The sequence below is a fragment of the Hippocampus guttulatus genome, chromosome 20 (assembly GCF_054856545.1).
Source record: "Hippocampus guttulatus isolate MCC_2025c chromosome 20, RoL_Hgut_1.0, whole genome shotgun sequence".
NCBI classification, from domain to species: Eukaryota; Metazoa; Chordata; class Actinopteri; order Syngnathiformes; family Syngnathidae; genus Hippocampus; species Hippocampus guttulatus.
In genome coordinates, this window is record NC_141280.1 from 2,802,869 (window position 1) to 2,826,232 (window position 23,364).

Sequence of the window (23,364 nt, forward strand, 5' to 3'; positions counted from 1 at the left end):
AGGGAAAGGTGAACAAATGTGCTCATTATTATTTCTATAACAAGATTTTTAAAAAATGCTAAACATACTTCCAACTGCGTTTTTTTTTTAATCATCAAATATTCATTTCATCATTTGGTTTAAAATGTCAACAAAATGTTAACACGTTAACTATAAAATAAGAAGTAATTAGTGTATTACAATAATGAAAGGAAGTAACTTTAAAACGCTAATAAGTGCGTTTAAGTAAACAATAATACAATCATACAATCAGACTTGTAAGTGCGTTGTGCAAACGCACTTACACCTATATATAGGCGTGTGTGTGTTTGTTTGCAGCACCCTTTACTCTGGCAAATGTTCCATGACACATGCCATTTTCCTAAAATTGTCCTTGAAGTATTGAAAAGTCAGTTGCTGTTTTCTGCGTAATCCTTCCTGTCATATCGGTCGCAATGTGCAATCCAACAATAGCAGCCAACCTGTTGCTGTATGCCAATTGTACACCCATGGCGCACCTTTCCTTCACGTATCACCGTCTTCACCGATAGATCTCCAACCCACCCAAAACTTGGCGAGATTGAGTGAATGTGACAAACTGGCGCGGGTGTCTCTGCGAATGTGACTGATGTTTGTATTTTAATGCCACGTCGTGAGCGTGACCTCCTTTTTAAATGACGGGAATATTAACAAGTAAACACAATCTACAGAGGTGGGGTGGAGATGCCAGCAGTCAGCTGCTCTGCTCTCTGTGTCATCACTTTGTTGTCTTGAAATGTATTGAAGCAGTTAAGTTGACAAAAGTCACTCAGCCTGAAAACAAACATGAGCGCGCATGCAAACAAAAGTGGCTTTTTGAACATGGCGGCGCCTCACCTCGCGTCACGGAGAAGAAAGTTAATGTCGGCATTGTAAACTAGCATGAATGAGTGAAACGTGTTCCCTTTGAACTCTGACAGTTAATTTATACATCGACTGCGGTTGCGAATGTGTGCGCGAGCGTCTGTTTGCAAGTACCACACACCGAGGCCCAAGTAAATAATAGAACACATCGTAACTTGTATTTATTGAACACCAGCATTTTTCAAATGGAAGTTGAACATATATATCGTCGAAGTCCTACAAGAAAAGTAATTTAAATATTTATATACTGTATATCTTTACAAATGTTCATGGGCGAGTCGGAGAGCTTGCGTTGGCTAAACCTGCGTTTTTCGGAGAGTGTACAAAGATAGACATGGACATGCACAGGAAATAGTAATTGTTGTAAATCACTGTTACAAAATGGCTGACTTGGACCCATCTCACACTTTACAAACCCCCCCCCCCCCCCTCCCTCAAAAACCCCACCCATAAAACATATATATTCACACACAAACGCACGTCACAGCGTAGCCTCGAGCTCAGGTTGTTCCAATGTGTTCTCACAAGAATTCAGTAAGAATTTGCGTTCTGAAACTCGCCAAGTAAAACTCTTGAAACGATGACAAGCATAAATCCACAAACATTGCAGACACGCTGCGCAAAGGACACACTTTATAAAACCTCAGATGTTGCCATCATTTCAAAGATTCTCAACCAAATCATGTCATGTAGCGTGCCGAATTACGTGTAATTTAAATGTTCAGTTCATAAAACCCCACTCAATTCTCATGAGAACAGACCGTCGCATCATATCAGGCTCGCGTGTAAAAACAGTCGACCATTCTCATCCGTTCACATGGTAAACACATTAGTTGGCGTGGCACTGATTGTGTATTTTGCGCCGCTGTGGTGTGAAAGTAGCTTCGTCCTGACCAATCGGAATAGCATCCCTCATTTGCGGTAAAATGAGGACGGTTGCCGTGCAGTGCACCGCGCCTGACATTGACCAGTGTGTTCACATACTATAGATAAGGTAAGCGAGATGAGCACATTTTTTCTTTCAGAAGTGTGTATCAGACTGGTAGCCCTTTCTCAATCATCAGTACCCGCTAAGCAGCTCTCGGTTTCAAAAAGGTTGCTGACCCCTGTGTGAGATGAACCCGTTGAAAGTAAATTCTTGCGGTTTGATATTGTTGTAGCACATTCAAATGGCCTCAAATCCTTTCTTGTCTTTGTGTGTGTGTGTATGTGTGTGTTTGTGTGTGTGTGTGTGTGCATTGTGCAATTACCAACCCTGCCTACCATGGCTTACTGATGTTAGAATGTCCATGTGCATCCTAATTCCAAAAATGAAAATATCAGCAAATAAATACATAACTAGAATAAACACACACACACACACACAGCTCCAAGGCACGGGGGAGCAGGCGGGTGGGACTACTCAGTCTTTTCAGTTTTCCCGTCTTTGCTCTGGGGCTCAGCTGCTTTGCGGAGCTGCGACTTTTCCGAGCCGCTGTTAATGAGTTGGTCGGCTGTGGCGCTCGTTTTGCCGCTCGAGTTTTTGTCCAGGTAGTTGAGCATCTCACTCAGGACTGTTTGGAAAGTGCTGAGAGCGGCGCAAACAGCCGGTGTACCAAAACCGTGTGTGATTAGACTGTTGGGAAGAAGAAGACAAAGCCAAGCGTAAGAATGGTTCAAAAGTAACGGCCTTCGGTTTTGGAGGCTTGGCACTCCCAGGACAAGAAATGTATTAAATTACATGAAAGTTTTTTTTTTTAAATCCTCGCAAGGGATTGGTTAAGCATCTTCAAACAGCTGAATGCTGTGCTAACATTTGAGTTCAGTTGTGCTATGTCCCTTGCTGGCATCGCTATGTAGTTAGTTGGACTTTGCTAAAACTTTCTCTGGAGGCTAACACCATACATGACCTTTCTGCTAAGAGACCACTGGTGCCCCCCCCCCCCATCCCCCACCCCACTACTCTTCCCCTGTAACAAATTGCAGCGCTGCCACATTTGGAAATGCCAAGTGGCTCTGTGGAGACCAAACAAGCACAAGAGTAGTTTGCTCTGTTGATGCTTGAATTTAAATTTTGCGCCAAGGTTACCTGAAATGTGTCAGGTGTCTCTGGATGTCCAGATCCAGGATGGGTGTCGGTCTGGAAGAGCCCAAAGGAGAACGATCCTGACTCAACAAGTCCTGGAACTCCTTACAGATTTGCCTAACACAAAGAAAAGGAATTAATTCAGGATCGCTATTCGCAAAGATGCTACTCTTATGGTTTTATTGGGGCGGGGGGATCGGGGGGGGGGGCGGTTATTAACAAGGATGGCTTGGACACAACTCTCCAAAATCTTGACTTTGAAATAAGATCAACGGGAGTGATGTTCATGACCACAGTCTTCCTTTCTGATCTGATACCGAGTAAAAATGACGTGGAGCAACTTGACAGCAGAAACAGTGTTTGTATGTTGAAGCAGTTCAAGGAGTTGTTTTTGTATGTCATGTGTGTGTCTTCTCACTTTGTGGCCAAAACCATTTTCTTTCGTGCGCTGTTTTCTTTGGACTCATTGTGCTGTCGGGCTAAATGTTCGCCCACCGCCTTGCTGGGAAATTCTGTCTCACAGGTGTAGCCAAAGTCTCTTGCCAGGTGGAGCGCTTCCCCTGCATACAACACATCACAGACCGTTGAGAGGGATGCGGACCAAAAAAAGGGGAAGGATGGAAACAAAACAAACAAACAAAAAAACGGTATTCTAAATTGAAAACATGAAAAGTAACTCACCCTCTACCAGGGAGGTGAGCAGTGTGACATTGGCAGCTTTCCTCCGACCCGCCGGCAGGTTGAGGCCGAGGCGGTCTAATTTCTCCCGTAGACATCGCCCGCCGTTCTTTGACTTGGCTCTGCGGAACAGTCGGCAAATCTCGCGTCACATATTTTCAAAATATTTGGCTCTCCTGTTTCTTGGGAATTGTTCCAAAATACAATTTGCCTGTGCTGGAAAGAGTCCAGTCCACACAAAGCGAGATATAGACAAGATTTCATTTTATTATGATGACAACACCCTTCCAGTAAATGAAAGCCCGAATAAATTAAATACGTGTCAGCTCGCAGAGAACCATCACTTCTTTAATCAAGCACATTTGCATATTTAATGCGCTTTCAGGTTGTAATTCCCCTTGAGTTTCTCGGATTTGAGTCTGCGCATTTCTTCTTTGGTTGAATTTATACTATTTTCGATCCGTGTCATTTTTATGATCATGTCCCGCGTGGAAATGTGACAATATACATTGCTGACTTTTCATTTCGCTTACGTTAAGACGAGAGCTTGATAAGCGTTTGAGGGAGGGATCGGTGGGCTTTGAACTGGATTTTGTCAAACACAGTTTTGTCTTACATAATGACACATGTAAGCAAAACGCATGTCCAATGATCATGTCAAGGAGCAGTGTAAAATCTTTTACACGAGTAGTTTTACTTTCTGCAGACTGAATGTTTATGATTGTTGTCGTAGTTTTTGTCTCTGATCTCTGAGTTACCTTATTTGACCGCTCTCCATCTTTGCCCGTCTCTCTACCTTATCAATAATACAGCCGACCCTCTGGTTCGTCTAATCCTTGCATGCTTTGGCTCCGACTCACCAATAGTCTTTGCGGACGCAGCTCCAACGGCATATCCTCTCTTTTATCTGAGCTCTACAAAGACTCGTGTAGCCCTCTTCATTGTTCATCAGATGGATTAACATTTAGAAAGTGCTCCGCAATCTCCCGCAATTACTACGGCTGCTAAAACTCAACATGATTGAAGTGCAATGGGTCAGCGGCGTACGTGTCTGGAAAGGAGATGTATGTCCAGGAAATGTGTAGTCAGAAACTTTAGCCTGCGCCATACTTTGGTTGTGGCAAACTATATACCCGATCCTGTTTTCAACAACCGGTGTATTAGTAAGAGCAGAAACCAGAGGTCGTCGGCGTTCATTTTTGATTGATGGTGGTGTCAAACTTCATTGAGTCTTACTGACATGTATTTATTATTATTGTCTCATTCTCATGAGCTTCAGTGCAAGTGTACCTATAAGTGATGTGTCGAGTCCCCCCGAAAAGTCATACGGCTGTCACATTTGTCTTTTTTTGTTTTGTTTTGTTTTAATACGAACCTGCGCAGTATTCCACCCAGAAGAGAGGCGTTGAGGCATTCCGGTGGTGACAGTCTTCGTTTCACCTCTGCGATGGTGACTTTGTACTTGGAGGTGGAGCTGAGTAGTGACAGTCGACCTGGTACTGAGCAGAATAGATCTGTCGGATTCACCACACAAGTTCCCCCTGCACGGAAAAGCAAGACAATTTGTTAGAGCAAAAATACCACAAAACCTTTTTTTTTTTTTTTTTTTTTTTTTAGGACTGTGACAGGAAGCAGAAGTGATTTAGTTTCACTGCTCATCAAAAACAATGCAGGAGAAGAAAGTGGTAATTATAAAGGTGCTTTTCTTGGTAAATGGGCTAATTATTCGCAGTTACGTATCTGAAAGGTAATCATGCAATTCATTACAACAGTTGAAAAGTAAAATATTGCTTCAGTCTGTTTAGAGAAAAAAAAAGGTATTTGGTTTAATTGTGACACATCGAATAACATACAGTACACTAAGTGCTGCATGTAATATTCAAATGAACAGTTGCATCAAAAATGCATGCAACATAAGACTCGATGAATTTGCTATTTAATTGTTGGTGAGAGAAAAGGATTGTTCTCGGCGCGTAGCGAATATCTTCCCTTTTCTCATCCATGCAGTCTCTCACCCACTTCTCATCATGTAAATAAAGGCTCTGGCGTTTTCATTGCATGATGTGGTTGAGCTTGAAGCTAATATTTGTACGTCGCAGCCGTCTGCTTTAATCCAAACAAAAGCCTCATTTTATCACCTTCCAGCCACCACCGAGTTGTGCCTGCAAAAGCGTGAATAAATCATTCTCGCGAAGGCTCTTACGCATTATTAACTGCATCTGAATGAGTCTCATTGCTTTCCTCCTGGAAAATATTGACTGCTCGAGCTGAGGAGGCCCCATTATTAATAAACTTTCACTTAAACGTGCCAAGCAGCTGAAACGCAAGGTCGCTGTCTGATCTACTGTGGGCTATATTCTATTATTTTATTATTCATCTGCCTCATTATCAAATCCAACAGTGGGGTGTGTCGCTTTTGTTATCAGGCCGTGATGTGATGGAAACGGAGGAAAAGATGCCATTTAGGCCAAACGGAACAAGGCTGCAGGCGAAGATGCCCAAGCCAGTCTTTTTTTTGGGGGGGGGGGGGGGGCTGCATGGACACATTTGGCCACCAACTAAGGCTTTCTAACCTACATGTTATCTCTGAAAATGTATTATTCACCATCAGCACAAATGCACCAGACCGCGTTACTTTCCTTGCCGCAGGAAGGCAGCTGAGGTTTTTCAAAACACAGCGGTCCTTTATTTCAGCACCTGGACAGCGGCTTGTCCGATTCCTCTTTACCAATACGTGACCTGTCTGTCAGATTCACGCACCCTGACAGGTGCGCGCGCCTCTGAAAGCCTCGGGTTCACATCGTATTAATCCCCCTAAAAATGTTTTGATACAAAGTAGTTTGTATTTTATGTTGCCAAGGGCAATCGAAACGAGCTATTGCTGCTAGTGCAGCGAGCGGAGCGTGCGGGCCCAGAGGCGATAACGGTATTTAAGCAACGGAGAGTAGCCTCGGGCTGCGGCGCGAGCGGCGGGCGGGATCACACGCGGAATCAAGCGCCTGTTTTAAAACCAGTTTGCCGAAAATTAAAGAAAAAGAACACGGGCCAAATGTCATTCTTCTCATAGTTTAACAACAATGTTTACAGCTTCTAACAAGCCGGCGCGACTTGCTTGACAGCGCGCGAAGTGAGAGCGTGCGCCCTGTGACGTCATACTCGGAACCGGAAGTGGCGCTCGCAGGGTGATTAAAAGCGCAGACGACTTTTCAGAAAAGCGGGCGCCTTTCTTGACTGGTTTTCTTCTGAAGGCGTGAAGGGGGTGGGGGGGGGCGAGTTATGTGAATATTCATGCCTGCAAAGCCGCAGTCAGAAAGAACAACATTAATATGATCTCGGCTGAATCCGGGGCCCCGCTCCTCATTAGCATATCAAAGCGTGCGCCCGAGGCGAGAGAAGCTATCGATACAGGAGTGCGAGCCAAAGCAAAGATTATTGGTTGTGATGGTTGCGGCGGCTGAGCTCAGGGCCAAATACTGCGCACCATTAACCGAATGTGATAGCGGAGGGATTCCCGCGTCAATCCGAAAGAAAAGCCCCAACACATAAGAAGGCCTGATGAAAAATTAAACTGGAGACACTCAGCTTTCCTCTCCGTTTGGAAAAGCACAACGGTCTGACTCTCTCCCTGGCAGACACACGCGCGCACACACACTGCTTTTTCCTTTTAAAAAGGAAACCAAACCACTGGACTGTTTAACCCCCCTCGTCTTCCCAAGAACACGTGCAGACAAAATGAACTTTTCTGTGATAAATTCGATTCAGTGGAAAACATCACATCTGTATAATTACAAACAACTCAATCGTATGCAACCCAAATAAAATTGTGCATTTGCTTCGGATTAAAAAAACAACAACCAACATAAACCCATCTGATGCATTGATTAGTTTCAACTTCAAATCGGATTCGATGCAATACGAGAGCAGTATATAAATCATTTCCAGGAGGGTCAAGCTGAATAATCATATTTTTATTATGGAATCACGCAACCGCTATAATAAACATTTTTAAATGAAGACGTTTAATTTTGTCAACAGGAAAAAGAACATAACTGTCCTTGAAAATATAACTGTTTTGTATTGGGTCTCATTAGGTCATAATGCAGGTTTTATATAGCGAGTGATGTGACTTTTTTTTTTAATCTACAAAGCATTGGTATTTTAAAATTGTCGTAAATGACATCACAAAATCTATATTCTGCTCTGCACATTGGCGGCATAGATAAATACACGATCCACACATGACATAAAGGGGCTCATAGGGCAAGAAGGTGTGGAGTAAGTGATTTCAAAACCGGAAATGGGAAGCAGCGTGTAACCGCGCGGTTACAAGTGATGTGTGCAACACGCTGACAGCACGCGAACGGGGTGTTCCGGCGTGTTTGTCTGGCTGCTCTCTTGTTTAGTCTTGTCGTGTCAGAACGTGAATGTTCGCGGCCCGGGGTAGACAACAATGCAACACAACAGAACAGAGAAGTGGAAGTGGGGTTTACCTCTGCGGATGACGCCCCCTTGGCCGTTGAGCACGAGCCCACACTGCGCTTCCACGGAGCCCTGTGGAGACAGGCGCTCATTAGCACGAGCGAGATGCTCAAAATCACTTTTGCCCGCTTTGTTGTTGCCATGCTCGGGGACAACAGGTGGACTGCGTGCGTGCACACTTTACCAACAACACATGCGCCAAAGCCACACAATGCCATGAAAAATATTTTTTCGTACGTTTTGCCGTCCATTTTGATGCATCTATAATTTCACTATTTACCATTTGTCATAAAGCTTTTAACTGTAGCATAATATGTTGCTGGAGTTTTTTTTTTCATCTTTAGGGCAAGGGGACAGAGTCAAAAATTAGCTCCACTGTTGGGCACTAGAAATCGAAGACAATCAGTGCAGAAATGCAATTACACATTACAGCGAATGAGAGAAAATTCTAATTTCAGACTAATTGCATCCGAATATTATCCCAATTAAAGTTGGCTATTAAATGACTTGCCGTTTAAATTAGCACCGGCTATACAAATGGGCATCCTCCATCATGTATTGTAAAGTAGACCTGTGTGCTCATTGGCGCACTGTAATCAGTGAGGTGATTTTAGCTTTATATAATTACAATAAATAGGATATTATGAATTAAAAAAAATATATCTGCATCTCCAACCTGTTGTAGCTTTGCCGGTTGACGCGTGCATGCGTGAGCGCCGCCATTTTAGTCCAGATCAGCACTATCAACGGTGTCATCGAGAAAGAAGAACACGCTCTTTTTATTCCGAAACACTTAATCCCCCCCCTGTGCGAGCCTCAAGGCCTGCGCCTCCACCGATTATAATAAAGTGGGGAAAAGCGAGCTTGTTGTCGTTCGTCTTTTGGAAGGGTGTACGAAGGCTATACATATAACCAGCTCCTGCTTCTGTTTCTTTTTCTTCCGTTGCGAGGCTAAAGTGATTATAAAATCAATATACAAAACGCAGAGGTCTTGCATGAATTAGCTTTGTGGCGGGGGAAAGGTGTGGCAGTTGCTTTTGTTCAGCATGAAAATCTCTTTAAGGCGCTCAAAAGATGACAGTGGGCCCGACGGAACCATAGGCGCATCTGTTCCGTTCACGCCTTGTGCCAGCTCCGGTTCACGGAACCTTTGCTTGCTTTCTTCTTTATTTTTTATTTTTCCCCCCACCCGATGGAGAAGTAAAACGGCGCTGGTTTTATGCCATCTCAGTCAATATAAGCTTTTGGTTTTCAACAAAGGAAGAAAAACGGGGAGCAATTTGAAAAGATACCGAAATATGTCACAAAAACATGTCGTACCCAATCCGAAATATTTTTAAATGCTGCTGCAAATGTAAAAATATAAGATACATATTTTGGTCACCGTCAGAATTATCTCTCTATCTAGATATAGATATACAGTATACACACACAAACAGAGAGAAAAATTCCCATAAATTCTGATGGGAACATATCACATTTAAATAACAACCCAACGAAGACTCAATGATATTTCCATCTTTAGTTAAAAATAAAATTGAAAATACATTCTGGAATTCAAATTCCGAAATTGGTGAACACACTTAACACGGCCGACATTATTTGGCGAGGTGTTTAACTCGAAGCTTGTTGAAATCCGATCAGATGTTGCTGCATAAGTAACAAAGTTGATTGACGTTAAGCCCGTAATTGGATAAACTACGGTGCTTTATGGTGCTCGAGCAGGGTATTGTGTCCTCAACCTCGATCCCTTAATCCGCCCTTGACCGCAGAATAGAGAAACTAGCAGCCTTTCTTTGCCTCAACAGCTAGCCGGACACACACACACACCCTCGCGAGCACTCACTCACTCACACGCACACACAATTTTCATCTCGACTACTACTTTACATCCAAAAGAATTATGTAAAGTCTGTGTCACGTGTGCGCGTGGTAAAATAAAGGGCGGATTTGACGAGGATTGTATAGACTGCCAGTCAATTAACCTTTGGGAAAAAACAGACGCCTGGCTCTCAAAGGCGCGGCCCCGTGCAGACTTGACATTTACTTGTTGTACGGTCACGTTCGGTTCGGCTTCCCCTCCTCATTTGCTGGCAAGCAAATGATCTCGAGATGATATGCAGCATTATTGCCTTTCCTCTACAGACTTGCTCACTGGCTTGCAAAGAACCGAAGGGCCCGGCACAGTCGGCAGACTGGCAGACATCTGGCGCCCTCCTTCCCACTCATATTTGGGGAATTATGGTTGCAGTGGAGGTGGGGGCTGGTGCCAATAGTAGGCCAGTGGGGCACAGGGCTAGGATGGGGAGGGGGCGTGGGCGTGGGGGGGTGAACCGTACTAGACTGGACTGTACTCGACTATGTTAAATATTGACGATAGACTACTCTACTCTACAATTGTCTATGTATTCCAGGCTGCGTAATAGTTGACTATCCTCGATATGGACTACTCAATAGACTACATGAGAACATTTTATGCACTATTGATAGACTCGGAACTACGCCGGTCTTAACTTGACCCCTTCCCTATGCTCTACGTGGCCTACACAGCTAGACTATTCCAGGCTACAGAGAGGTTATTCTTGACTAGAGGTTTGGAATGATTGCAGTACCAGACAGATTACATTGTCTTTGATCCCTGTACTGTATATGTGTACACTTGATACTACATTATGGGAAAACCAAACTACTTTACGAGTGTGAACTACACAATATTTGTCCATATTAAACCAATCCGATCATACTTTATTTTCCTGTAATTTATGCTAGATTGGACTAATTTATACTAGACTACATATACTAGGATATGTACTATACTAGACTGCACAATGTCATACTAAAGTACACGCTACAGCACTAAACTATGCTATATTGTTCCATGCTAGGCTAGGCTACTATACTAAATTACACTAATTAGACTCCTCCACACTCAATTCCACTAGATTACATTTGGCTACTCTTGACTGTACAAGATTAGATGTGATTTTATTCGACAATACTGTACTTGCAGGGGCTATATATTCGACTCGTATGCACTGAATTATGCTTGATTATGTTTTTGATTGGATGAGAATGAATATACATCTTAAAACAAGATCATTTTGTAGAAATGCATTTATTTTGTTCAATATTTACTTGGGAGAGCCATTGCGCCCGTGCCCGAGTTTTAAATGCGTTATTCATTTGAGTGCCCATAAAACTCTATCGTGAAAAGGGAGTACAGGGAATGAGTTTCAAACACCAACCAACTGTACAGTATAATAGCCTCCATGTTTTGCTGCTGTTTTTTTTCCCATTGCCATATGTCCTCTTGACACATGGCTGTAAAAGAGGGCTTGACCTCAACGATCATGTGAGATCTAAATAAAGATATGAAATAGCTGCATTTGACCATATACTGTAGGTATACTGTACCATAGATTTGGCAACCGTGGTCTGCACAAGACAATACGACTGAACTTCTCTTTGCTACCTGTAATTCCCAACAGCGTGTCATAAAAGACGATCAGAATATTTCCTGCAAATACCATTGATCGTCTATCCATGCCACCTATGTATAATGGCGGGCACCACAATTATATGCACTTATGTTGGCCGAAGGAACCTAATTAACCTGTGTATCTGATTTTTGTTACATTTGTGTTTGGTGGGTCGCCATTACGTTTTTGGGGGGGGGGGGTTCTACAGTCAAATATGCTCTATATGAACGTTGGGGAAACACTTGACTATCTAGCACGTTAGTTGCAGTCTATTCGATTTTTTCAAATTGGGAGAGGGGGGGGGGGGGGTCACATATGGAGGCCGAGCATGTACCTGCAGGTCGTCTGCGGCCGTGGGAAGGCCCAGGCCGGCAGCAGGAAGCAGTCTCTGGTCCGGATGGTGCATGCCGACGCCGTAGGCCTGGGAGCCGTGTGACGTCATGAGCGACAAGTCGTGTCGCCGGTAAGCGTCGAGGCAGCCCAGCTCTCGCCGTTGCTGCTCGTCCAGACACGACGACTTGAGCGCCGAGCGCGCGTTGTGCAGGTTGATGAAGTCTGCCGGTTCCCCGTGGTGGATCTGTTGGTAGTACTGACCCGAGTGGAGCGAGTTGAGCCCGTAGGCCTCCGGGGCCACGGCCGGGTGCGAGTGCTGGAACTCATAGTGGAAGGACTGGTGGTGCAGGGGAGTGTACTGGTGGTTGGCGGAGAAATAAGGAGAGGCGAACTCCGTGCCCGCCGGCGCCGGGTAGGTGAGCGGGGAGGAGGAGGAGTAGGCGACCGACGAGTTGGCCACGGACTCCAGGCAACCGAGCTGCATGAGCCGGTAGCTGTTTGATCCGTCGTGACGTATCTGCGGGAGAAGAGAGCCGAGCGGGCTGTGGGAACCGTGTCATTTAGCATCAGCCGCCGTCTCCTCACACTCGCTTGCAGAAAAAAAAAAACCATCCCGAAAAAGCACAACTCTCGAAGTGCGTTCCCCACCCCACGTGCTCCACCAGAAGGAAATGCCTCTTCCACACGCCCGGGAGGGAAACGAACGCTCCGCTACCGCAAGGAGCCTTCATTTATTTATTTTTTTTGCTTCTTTTTTTTTTTGGTGCAAGTTTCTCGCCGCGTTTTAAAACTCGTGCTAATATTGATCCATTATATATTCTAATTTCATGCTGTTCCCAGTTGCTCACAATGGCTAAATACACAAATCACTCCATCCTCCACATCCAACCTATTTTCTGGCGCCACTCCTCATTTTGACCTCGTCCTGAAACAACTTTATCGCTTGGCTTTCCCGTTGCAAATTGACGAATTTAAATATCGAACTATCTTCTGGGGCTATTTAATCCTCCGCTTTAGTTTCACACATTTGCGAGTAAAGAACGAATGAAGCGTTTACCTCTGCGTCGTGGACAAGCCCCGGGAAGGTCGCTGACATTGTGTTTTTTTCTCCAAAGTACTCGTTGCTTTCCTCCCCTCTCCTCTCCGACGGCGGCGAAAAAGCGTTAAAATCCCCCAAATGTGCGAGCAATTGAAAAGTCTCCCCTCACGCGCCGTGTGTGGGTAATAAGGGCAGGAAAAGCTGGTGCAAGGCGAGCGTCTCCCCTCTGCACGGACGGGGCTGGCTCACGGATTTTGTACTTGCAGGGTATTTCTCGGCTGATGTCGTAGGTCCCTTGGTAATATCCAAGTTTTGAAAATTAAGCATCAGCACAGGAATGGGAGGACAATAGACGTAGTGAAGCATCCCAGGAGACCAGGAATAAATATTGTATCTGCGCCTTGATAAGGAAGCAAGAACTGCTTTCAACATTTTCCTCCGTTTTTTTTTTAATGCGGACTTTTCCCTTTTTGACTTGTTTGTGCGTGGTCCTCTGCTCGCTTTCACCGTGTTGTTGCTTCTTCCTCTTCTTTTAATCGTACCACCTTTTAAGCCTTCTTTTATTTTTACAAACGCGTGCGGATTTTCGACCAAAAATGTAAGTTTACTTTCAAGCATGATATCAAATATTTTCGTCTATGTGGAGAGGTTGGATGGATCATTTGATATGGAGCTGCTTTTCTGATCATTTATTTTTTTTGCACGTTTGGCAATATATATTTAGAGGTTTCTTTTCATTTAAATACGGATTTCCAAACAATAGGACTGCATTTTATGCACGTTCCTTAGGCACGTTCGTCAATTTTTCGAGAACGCAAATGATTGCAAATGCACTTTTGGCATTTTTTTTAAAGCTGCGATCGAGTGTTTTCATTTCCAACATTGCTTCGACTGTTGCATTTTTAATTGTCATGCCATTTTTTAACTGGCTGTGCTTTTGGAGTCGGTGATGATTTTCCTGAGATGTTTTACTTTTATTTTTGTGGAAATGGAATGCTCATTGTGCTTTTGTCATTGTGGAAAAGACGACTAATGCTAATGTTTCTCCAAATTTCGATTAAAAAATAGGATTGCTTTATATCCGAATGTTAAAAAATGACTTGCCTATTATGGAATTTTTTTTTTTAACTTTATTTGCAATAAATCCTCTTTCTGGTTCTACCCTCGTGATTTTACTCACCTGCGCGCGCTGCTCTTGCAAGGATATGATAATAGAGAAGCGCAGACGAGCGTCTTCTCTATGAATACGTTTCATTGACTTTTACCTCGTCAATGACGATGTTGAAAATCAGCCGAACACAGTGTCGGCTTCCTCGAATAAAGAGGCCAATGTGAGATAGCGGTGCACCGTGTGATATCTGCAGCCCGTTTCAGCGGTACAAATACCACCTATAGCTCGAGTCGTTGCCCTTGGGCAGCCCAGGAAGAAACAGCGATACAAAACGTGAACGGGAGAAGGTAAAGCTCACGGCCACAGCCTGGAGAGGAGCACAAGCAAATGTGCAGGAGATGGGAGGGGAGGAACATGCGCCGTCTGACTACAACTGTCACATTCTTTACCATTCACAACGAATGGACACAGAGCAGAGTGGAGATAAGCCCCAATCAGTCTTGTTTTTTTTTTTTATTGCCAGTCAGCTGTAAGCAAAGCCACTCTTCGTGTGATATTATTAGAAGTGCAGACTGCTGACGCCCAGACGCCACCATTGACTCTGCACTTTAATTAAGCAACTATTTAACCCTCCCATCTGTTCCTGCCTGCACGCCTCTCGCACTGTCCTCATCGTTGTCATAATGATAAACAGTAACAATTGAATATTAATGATTTCACATCAACAAAATTAAAAAAAAATATGTATTTGATCTCATTTTCGTCAGAATGTGCTTCTGGTAACGTAATATTTCCTGTTACGTCACTGAAGTGGACCCTATTCTCTCTTTTTTTTTTTGAAGCACTTCGTCTGAATCAGCAACCCTTTCAAGAAGAACGGGCCTCCAATAGCCTCCCTAAAAAAGTACCCCAAGGCCTTGAATATTTAAATCAACTATTCGCTTTTGTTTTTGTGTGTGTGCGTGCCTGTGTGCCCCTGCAGGGTCAGCGTCAAACCTCGGCTCCACGAAGGCCGGTTGTCGCATCCTGGCAGGTATATGCAAACCTTAACGGGAAGGACTTGGGGGGTGCAGGTGCATGGAAGGATGAAAGGGATGGATGAATGACAGAGAAGTGTGGCGGGAGGGGGCGGGGGGGGGGGGTGGCTACGCCAGGCAAAAGAGCGAGCGATACAGCAAGGTGATGCTCTTAAGATGCCCTGTCTGATATAATGACGTATGATCTTTCACTTTGCTTTCTAGTACTTCATTTTCTCGGACTCGCTCTTTAAAAACGGAAACCGGAAATGATCCGCGTCAGAGAAAGTACAACACGTGAAAAAAAATAAAGTGCTTCGAGCGACATCTTCATCATCCAAATGCGCCGAGTGAGAAGGCGTCTTTTTTTTACCCATTCAAACTGATCGAATTCGAAGATGAGGCTATGTTTTAGAACACACGGGGTACAAAGTGCAACAGTTGCACGGTCGACTATCATATTTGGGTCCTACGTGCATGTTTAAAGGTGTCTATAGTGGCCCCGCTGTATATGTAGCGGGGTCTGGAAGCGCCTCATGCAGCAGATGCGCACTGATCTCCGGACAGGAGCCAGTCCATCTGCCGCCTGACGAGGCTAGGAAAGGCCCAAAACGCACTCAAGCCCACGGGCGAGAATTTAGATCAGTCCACTGCTTTTCTGCAGGAAGCTGCGAGGCGTGTTGATATATATTTTAGAGCAAGTGTGAGAAAACAATACAAGCGGGGATGACGTGTGAATTTGCAACTAATATGACACGAAGACAAACTGAATGACGTGACGGTCATCAAATCAATGAGCAAAAAGGAAGCGCGTTGACTGAAGATTAAACAACAAAAAACCCACACAGGTCTCTCCATAGTGATTTGACTTAAAGCGTCAGCAAGTGGAAATTGCAGTCGCTTCAGCGGCTCCTTTCATGCGGTAACGATTTATGACTGATCGCCCTCCACATGCAATAAATGCTTCTGATGCTTCTGAATGGGACTGCATTATATTGAGTTTGATATATCCTCTGGCATTGTTTCAAAATATTAGTTACTGCTCTTATAGTGTGATGTAGTGCAGGTACGGACACAAACTGTTATTAAATAGATTGTTTGGAAAATGAATGCAGCTCGTTGAATCGAATCTCATCTGATTGTGAACGAATGAAGACGCGTTGTGTTAATTCATTAACGCTCCAAAATGAAGAGCAAACTGGAGACGTTGCGTCTATTGGCCCCGCGCGCATGCGCCAGTCTTGTTTTCTTCGAGTCTGTTTTCATTTTAATCACTGGCAGCTCATATGGCTGCGGGCGTCCGTTATGTCGGCCCTGCAAGAGTTTTGTGCATGCGGACTCGAACCTTTTTGCAGCCAAATAACGACTGGTGTAATCATATTGTGCGCAGCATAAACAAACGGCCCAGAAGATGTTTGTCCTCCCCAAAAGAAAGAAAAAGCAATTAAGAGAAATGGTGTCTGACCTAGATAAAGGATGCGCCGCGGACTGGAAGCACAGGTTAATATGCTAATATGGATCTGCTAATTGTGCGGATTTATTTGTCAGTTTGTGGAGGGTAAAAAAAGGGGAGGGGGGGCGTCAGCTCCTTGTTTTGCTGCAAATTAATTTTTGCCCATGCATGCATGGATGCAGTGCGTGAGGTGAGGAGGCAGGAAACAGGTGGTCGCTCACAAATGGACAGTCAGGGAGAAACAGATTGACCAATAGAGACAAAAAAAAAAATCTTTATTAACTCCTTTTTTTTTAAAATTCAATCTCTCTTGAGTTCTGCATTCTTTTGGATTAAAATAAACAGAAATAAAACACAACGGCGAGTCAAACTAATACGAAATAGTAACTAAATGACTACTGATTACTATTTAAAAAAAAGACAAATTCAACAAGACGTTCGTTGGGGTATCAATGCAGGTTTGTGTTGCCAATTAGTGCGTTTAATTGTTCTTTGTGTGCCTAATTAGTCCTGAAGTCAATTGAGAGGTTCATTGAGGGCAGACACGTGTCATCTGCTGCTGAAATTTAGTGCAGCGAAGGCCAATCTGCCACCAACGGACAGCCACTCACCAACCATAATGGAGATGCATAATCCTTCGTTTTAATAACAAGTATTATAATAATAATTATTATTATAGTTTCCCTCCCCTCTCCAAAAAAGTCCCTCCTATTTGATTCAGATTTCGCGCTCGGTAAAATCTCCATCCAAGCAATCAATCACGGCTCTTCCACACAATATGTATATTTTTAAAAATAGACGTCCAAAACCACCAAGCAGCAACCGATGCTCCAAAATTGATCTCGAAACTTAACTTCAGCAGCTGTTGCCTCAGTGTGCCTGGTGCGCGTGCGTCTGTGCGTGTTTGCGTGTGGATCGATGCCCATTAACTTCTCTTCGCCAGAGTTCTCTCAAGTGCTGGCTAAGATCACACGGAAGCCAAAAGTCGCTCCAATATTTCCCATTAACTTTTATTTTGAAACGAAGAGCAACGAGGAAATGTTTTCATTCGCTTTTCCTCCTCAAATAGCATTTATTTCCCTTTAAAGGAATACATTCTAGCTGCGTGCGGACGAGAAGCCGTCAAATGGCAAGAAGAATTCAGATTACAATGCGGACATTTCACTTGACATGAAGTTGATTTCACTTCTCGTGGTAATATTGTGGCACGACGATCAAATGAATCATTGGTAGGCAGTTTTGGTAAAAGCTCAGTTTTGCTTTATTGATTTACTTCGGGAGTCCTCACCCTGAGATGCCAAAAATTGAAACATATGGCGCTGCTAATCTTATTTTAATTACAAGTGATGCAGACATAATGCATACCCTGTTTAGTTGAATACTTCAAACTAAAAGGTGTTGCCTTCAGTTTCAGAAAGACACGAACGAAATCGATTAAAATGTTAGTTTTGGTGTATCAGGGTCCTTCATTACTTGCTTTCATGCTTCAGTTTTGGTTCTATCAGTATTCATCCATATGAAATCCAATTTTACTAGACGTAAACATATGTATGAGTTATCACCCGAACTTTGCGCACAATCGGCCTTGAATTGATTTTGTGAGTTTTTTTAAATCTAATTGTTGACTTATCAATTCAGTCTGATAAGTATTTCCCTTCTTTATGCTGTTCATATCCCAACCAGCAGAGGACGCTAAATTGGTAGTGCAGCCTGGAGGGAGGGTAACCTGCGGCTCTGTCAGAGCAAAAGACAAAACACCCGCACACACGCACACACGCACACACGCACACACACACACACACACATGCAAGTAGGCTCTGAGCAGGTTCAAGAGCTTCAATTGTGTAATTCCTGGGTAATCTCTGTAATCTTTTAACGCCTAGCTGTTTGCATGTTGAGAGTGGTAATGTGTATTGTGTAGATTGAATTAGCAAGATGAAGCAAGAGTCTGATAAAGAAAAGCTTATAGGAGTAAGTGGATTTTACCACTTTGTCCTTATAGATGCTTTTAAACCCCGATAGAAGCAATACTGCAAATACATACCTTGCTATTAAGATCATGGATACAGTTGATTTTCTTTCCACACTTCCCTTTGTAAAGTTAACCACAATTTCGAGAAACCATATGTCAAAACCTCTGTTCCAGCTGCTGTTGTCATGTATGATATAATGTTCGACATTCTCTTACTTCAACTTTGCATGTGTCGTTTCTTTCTTGGCTTTTTGTGTTTTTTTTTTGGGTTTTTTTTACGTTATGCAGTAACATCCATATTCAGTACTTTTGCCAGGTCTGGTCTAGCTGCTATGTGCAAATGAAAGCCAGGTTTTAAATAAACGTTTAACCGTTGCACAGTGATGACGTGGTAAGCGCGGTTCTCACACGCAGAGAGTTCAGCGGATAATCGGAACACTGTCCTGTTCTGATAAAACCGCTAGCATGACCGCATACATGCCAGTGCACGCAAGCACAAGTGTATTTATTCACTTTGGTGAAGTCATTGCGCCGCCACAGAAACCTGTTTGCTCTGTACCGACCTCTGTGAATATCTGCTCGTGCGTGTACCGGCTCACCCGAGATCACAGACCCACTGCAAGCCAAACAGCCACATTACAGCTTGGCACGCCGCAGCGCACGGCAACATGGAGAGGTAGAAGGTGGCAGTTGAGTGGAGGAGGCCTTGTATTGTAGCACGCGCTTTTGACTTGCCTGCTTCCGTTGTAATTACCCGGGAAGTCTCCTGATGTGGAACCTTTGCCGTTCTCACAAGGAACCCATTTACTGCTGCAAACAGTCAAACGCCTGCCAAACACACACTGCTGGTTTGCATACAGGAGCGAGTACACACACACACACACACACACACACACACACACACACACTGGCACAGGCCCGGAGTTAGTACGCGCACACATACACCCAAACCATTTCAAACGGATGCAGGGAAATAAACAGAGACGAGAGCACACAACCCCTTCAACCCTGTGGGAATTTTACTATTCTGTGCTTCTCTCATCCCCCTTCACACGTAGACACACACACACACACACACACTCACACGCATCCACATTTACACACACACACACACACACACACACACACACACACGCACTTTTTCTCTCTCTCTTCATCTCTTCCTCTGCTCCTTTGTCTCCCTGATTATGCAGTCGATCCCGGGGTGCCCTACTCACTGAGATCATCCACCTGTCAATCTAAAGCACACATTCGACACACATCTACTTTTTGCACACACTCTTCCACTAGTGATATTGATACAGAGGAAATATTAATGACTTCACTCACCTGCAATAGGCCGCTGTGTCTTGCATTTCCAAACGGCGCGATATGCAATTCATCAATGCGCTCTTGGAGGGGTTGGGGTGGGGTGGCGGGGATAAACCTGGCGAAATAACGGCGGATGCTCTGATATATGTCAAAGAGCGTCACATCAAGCAGTAGAAATGCAAGATGGCGGGGCTTTCTGGAACATCTTTGCGAGATGTTTTGCTGTTTTTAAGCGCCTTAGTGCAAGTCCACGTCTGATTTGTGTACGCAAGACCGAAGTCATCACATGAGAAGCCAAGCCAAGGCAGTGAAGTTCGAAAAAGGGATACAGCTATGCACAGTGTATAAATATGTAAAGATCTCCTCGGTCATAGCTTTTGATATGCATGCAAATTGGATAATACATGCATATTTAAATGTATGTATATTTTAACATGTCTTTGCTTAAACTACAGAAAGCCACAGCAGACGTGCATCAAAAAATGGATACATGAAAAAATATACTGGAGCAAAATTGCTGCATTCTGGTCTGATGTCGGCAAATATTTTGAAATTGGAAGGATGGATAGTAAAGGCAATTTTTATTGACGGCGCAAACGGTAGTGGCTCACCACGGTGCACTTCTTATACAACGGTAAAGACGAAAGCGATCAAATTCATCCACAGCTTCATATAAATCATGCGAGTTTGCATAATGGCTGGATGGATATTTCTTTAATATTTGGTAGGCAAGGGGCCATAAATATGGATCATATGTAAGTGAACGACAGCTATTCTTCAGGGTTTTACATCATTGGTGTACAAAAACATTAGCCAAAGATAGTACATGCAAGGTTCAACTGCTTTGCACAGAATTGTCGCCAAATATATAAACAGCGCCGCGATCGCCGTTGTCCAAAAAGTCGGCTGATTTCTACTCAACGACTGATGGACGGCGAGATATGGAGCTAATTTCATTTCTCATGCAGCCTCTTTCCATCACTCTCCGCGATCACAGGCCCGAGCCTCATGCGCTCTGATGGTAGAGGTTACCATGGCAACGGTGTGGTCTTGTGGCCCTGGATGTGCCCGCACACACCGGCGCGCTCGCTCTTCTCCTCTCCCTCGATCTCTTCCCGCCGCTTCATGCATACATATTCGGAGCTACAGGTGCCCCCAAAAGTATACTTCCTGAGTTTGATTGACATGCTCAAGGGGCAGCGGATCACAATTAGTGATGTGGCTAATTTCCCACAATGCCCCGCAGCCACTGGGCAACCGCTGCGCCCGGTGCCAGCCCATCAATATTTATGACTGGTTTGATGAATATGCAGAGAAGAAAGTGTCTGCATGCAGGTGAGGAAGCACGATCCAATCGGAGGTTGCTGTATGTCCACGGTGGGAGGGGCCGCCGAAGTCAACTTTATTCATATAACTCGCTCATTATTTTGAGCACGTCCCGATTCAAATCAAAAGCGGCATCGTTGAACCGGTGGTTAGCACGTCTGACTCAATTCTGAGGTTCCTGTGTGGCCGTCTTTGCCCTGCCTACCTGCGTGGAGTTTCGATATTCTCCGCATGTTTTTGTGCGTTTTCTTCCAATTGTATTCCAAAAACATGCGTGTGAGCTTCATTAAAGACTCTAAATTATCCCTAAATGGGAGTGTGAGAATGATTGATGATTTGTCTCTACTGTCTGTGCTCTGTGATTGGCTGGTTGGCCAGTCCAAATGTAATACCTTCCTTGAGCATGAAAAAAATGCAAGATTTGTATCTCAAATCATCTTTCCCTATTGAAGTGAATAGAAATGCCCTTAATCTGGTCCAGCCACCATGGGGGGAAAAAAAGCAGCAAAGCATGTTTGTGACCTGTTTTTAATGAGAAAAATAGGACTGAGATTATGCTTTGTCAAATATATAATGATAAGATAATCAAACAACATATGGATATACTGTACTGTATGCCACTGTGAAGTCACATCTCAAGTTTGTGCTCTTAAGTCAAAGCGATTCAAAACAAATCAGCCGTTCGACGCCAGTAAAACTGAAGTCGTTGATCAAGACACAGACTATAATCTGTTCTAATCTTAAAATGCCATCATCATAAAAACTGGCAGTGTTTTCTTTGGGGGGGGGGGTGAATTTTAGCTTTTTACAAAAAAAGCAACAAAAAAAAAAGAAGCATACAAAAAAAAGCATGTTCTGCCGATTGATACGCGCATAGCAAAACACGGTTTCTGCGGATTCTTGCTTGATGTTCTGAAAAAACAACAGCGAAGACATTTATGGACATAGAATTGTTATTGGTTAAGACAAAAATATTTCTAATGTCTTGTTTGTTGAAATTAACAATTGTGTAATTGTGGCGAATTAGTTCTAGTCCCAACAACATCTTGCGTTTTGACATGAAAGTACACTTTGTTGTGTATATGGCTTTATGTGTGCACGCACACACACACACACACACACACACATCGTGAGCTGAGAGAAAAACCAAAGCGGACAGATCAGAGCAGAGATATAATCAAGCCTGAGTTCTGAGGGAAAAGCATTTCGCTCCTTCCTTCCAATCCTTCTTACCTCCTCTCATCTCCATCGCATCTCAACACCGCGCCCCCCCCACCCCTGCTTTTAGAACCCGTGTGTCAATGCAAGTGCGTGTGTGTGCGTGGAATCACGTGTCCGGTGGTAGTTCTACAAGCAGTTTAGGGTTGCTGAAGACAAACCGACAACTGGTGCTGCGGGTCCAGGGCTCTAACGCAGTGGTGGGACTCACGAGGCGCTACATGCTACAGTGCAGAGTTCAGCTAAACCAGAAGGTTTATTGCGAAGTTTGAATGTGTGTGTGTGTGTGTGTGTGTGTGTGTGTGTGTGTGTGTGTGTGTGTGTGTGTGTGTGTGTGTGTGTGTGTGTGTGTGTGTGTGTGTGTGTCGGTGTTATTGAGAAGCACATCTTTCCCCAGAGAGATCCTCCATTAATTGTGAAGTGAAGGAGCCTGAGGGTGACACCAGGGACCTCCATTAAACACAGACAGCCAACTGACAACCTCACTCTCTCGCCTTCTCTCCCCACTTTCTCTCAATCCTGCCCCCCCCCTTCCCCCCACCCCTCGTTTATCCTCTAAAATTCAAATTCACATTCAAATTGAAACAAGGTTCATTGGCATGAAAGGAGCAACATAATAATGGCAGAGTAAATGCGCGGCACACGAGAGAAAATAAGTTGCGTTGATTCTGGGAGGCTGCAAACAAAGAAAGCGAAGCCTCGCCTAAATGCAGCACGCGTTCATATCTGAGGGCAACTGTTAACCACCTTTGGCGCGGGAGTCTAATTCAAGCTTGTCAGTTTCATCAGTTTTGCTTTTTTTAAATTTGCTCTGCCGTTCGCGCTGCAGACTTTGCAACTTTGCAACCCAATTAGACTTTGGAAGCATCTCATGACACACTATCTTCCTTTTTATTGCTCACTTTTGTTTCATACCCTGGATGACGAGCCTCATTATACATACACTTGAGCTCCAATCAGGCAAGTTGGGACTTACTAATGGTATCACTTCTGTCCTTGGAG

At 44.0% G+C, this 23,364-nt stretch overlaps 1 protein-coding gene across 1 annotated transcript; it reads right to left on the minus strand.

Moving 5' to 3' along the window:
* Positions 1-1,331: 1,331 nt before the first annotated feature.
* tfap2d (transcription factor AP-2 delta (activating enhancer binding protein 2 delta)) lies at positions 1,332-13,461 on the minus strand. The gene is made up of 8 exons (XM_086100386.1): positions 12,974-13,461; positions 11,918-12,433; positions 8,116-8,176; positions 5,001-5,166; positions 3,629-3,747; positions 3,366-3,507; positions 2,951-3,064; positions 1,332-2,497 (listed from the first exon to the last, which is right to left on the minus strand). Exons 1-8 carry the CDS (start codon positions 13,010-13,012, stop codon positions 2,281-2,283), a joined length of 1,374 nt encoding a protein of 457 aa, XP_085956512.1. The 5' UTR covers positions 13,013-13,461; the 3' UTR covers positions 1,332-2,280.
* Between the last annotated feature and the right edge of the window lie 9,903 nt (positions 13,462-23,364).

What these genes read in the sequence shown, in the direction of transcription:
- tfap2d (XM_086100386.1), bottom strand. Translation starts at nt 13,012, where the DNA reads ATGTCAGCGACCTTCCCGGGGCTTGTCCACGACGCAGAG. An exon ending in AGGGGGCGTCATCCGCAGAG is followed by an intron (nt 5,167 to 8,115) that starts GTAAACCCCACT and finishes TTTTCCGTGCAG; the next exon opens with GGGGAACTTGTGTGGTGAAT. An exon ending in AGACACCTGACACATTTCAG is followed by an intron (nt 2,498 to 2,950) that starts GTAACCTTGGCG and finishes TCTTCCCAACAG; the next exon opens with TCTAATCACACACGGTTTTG.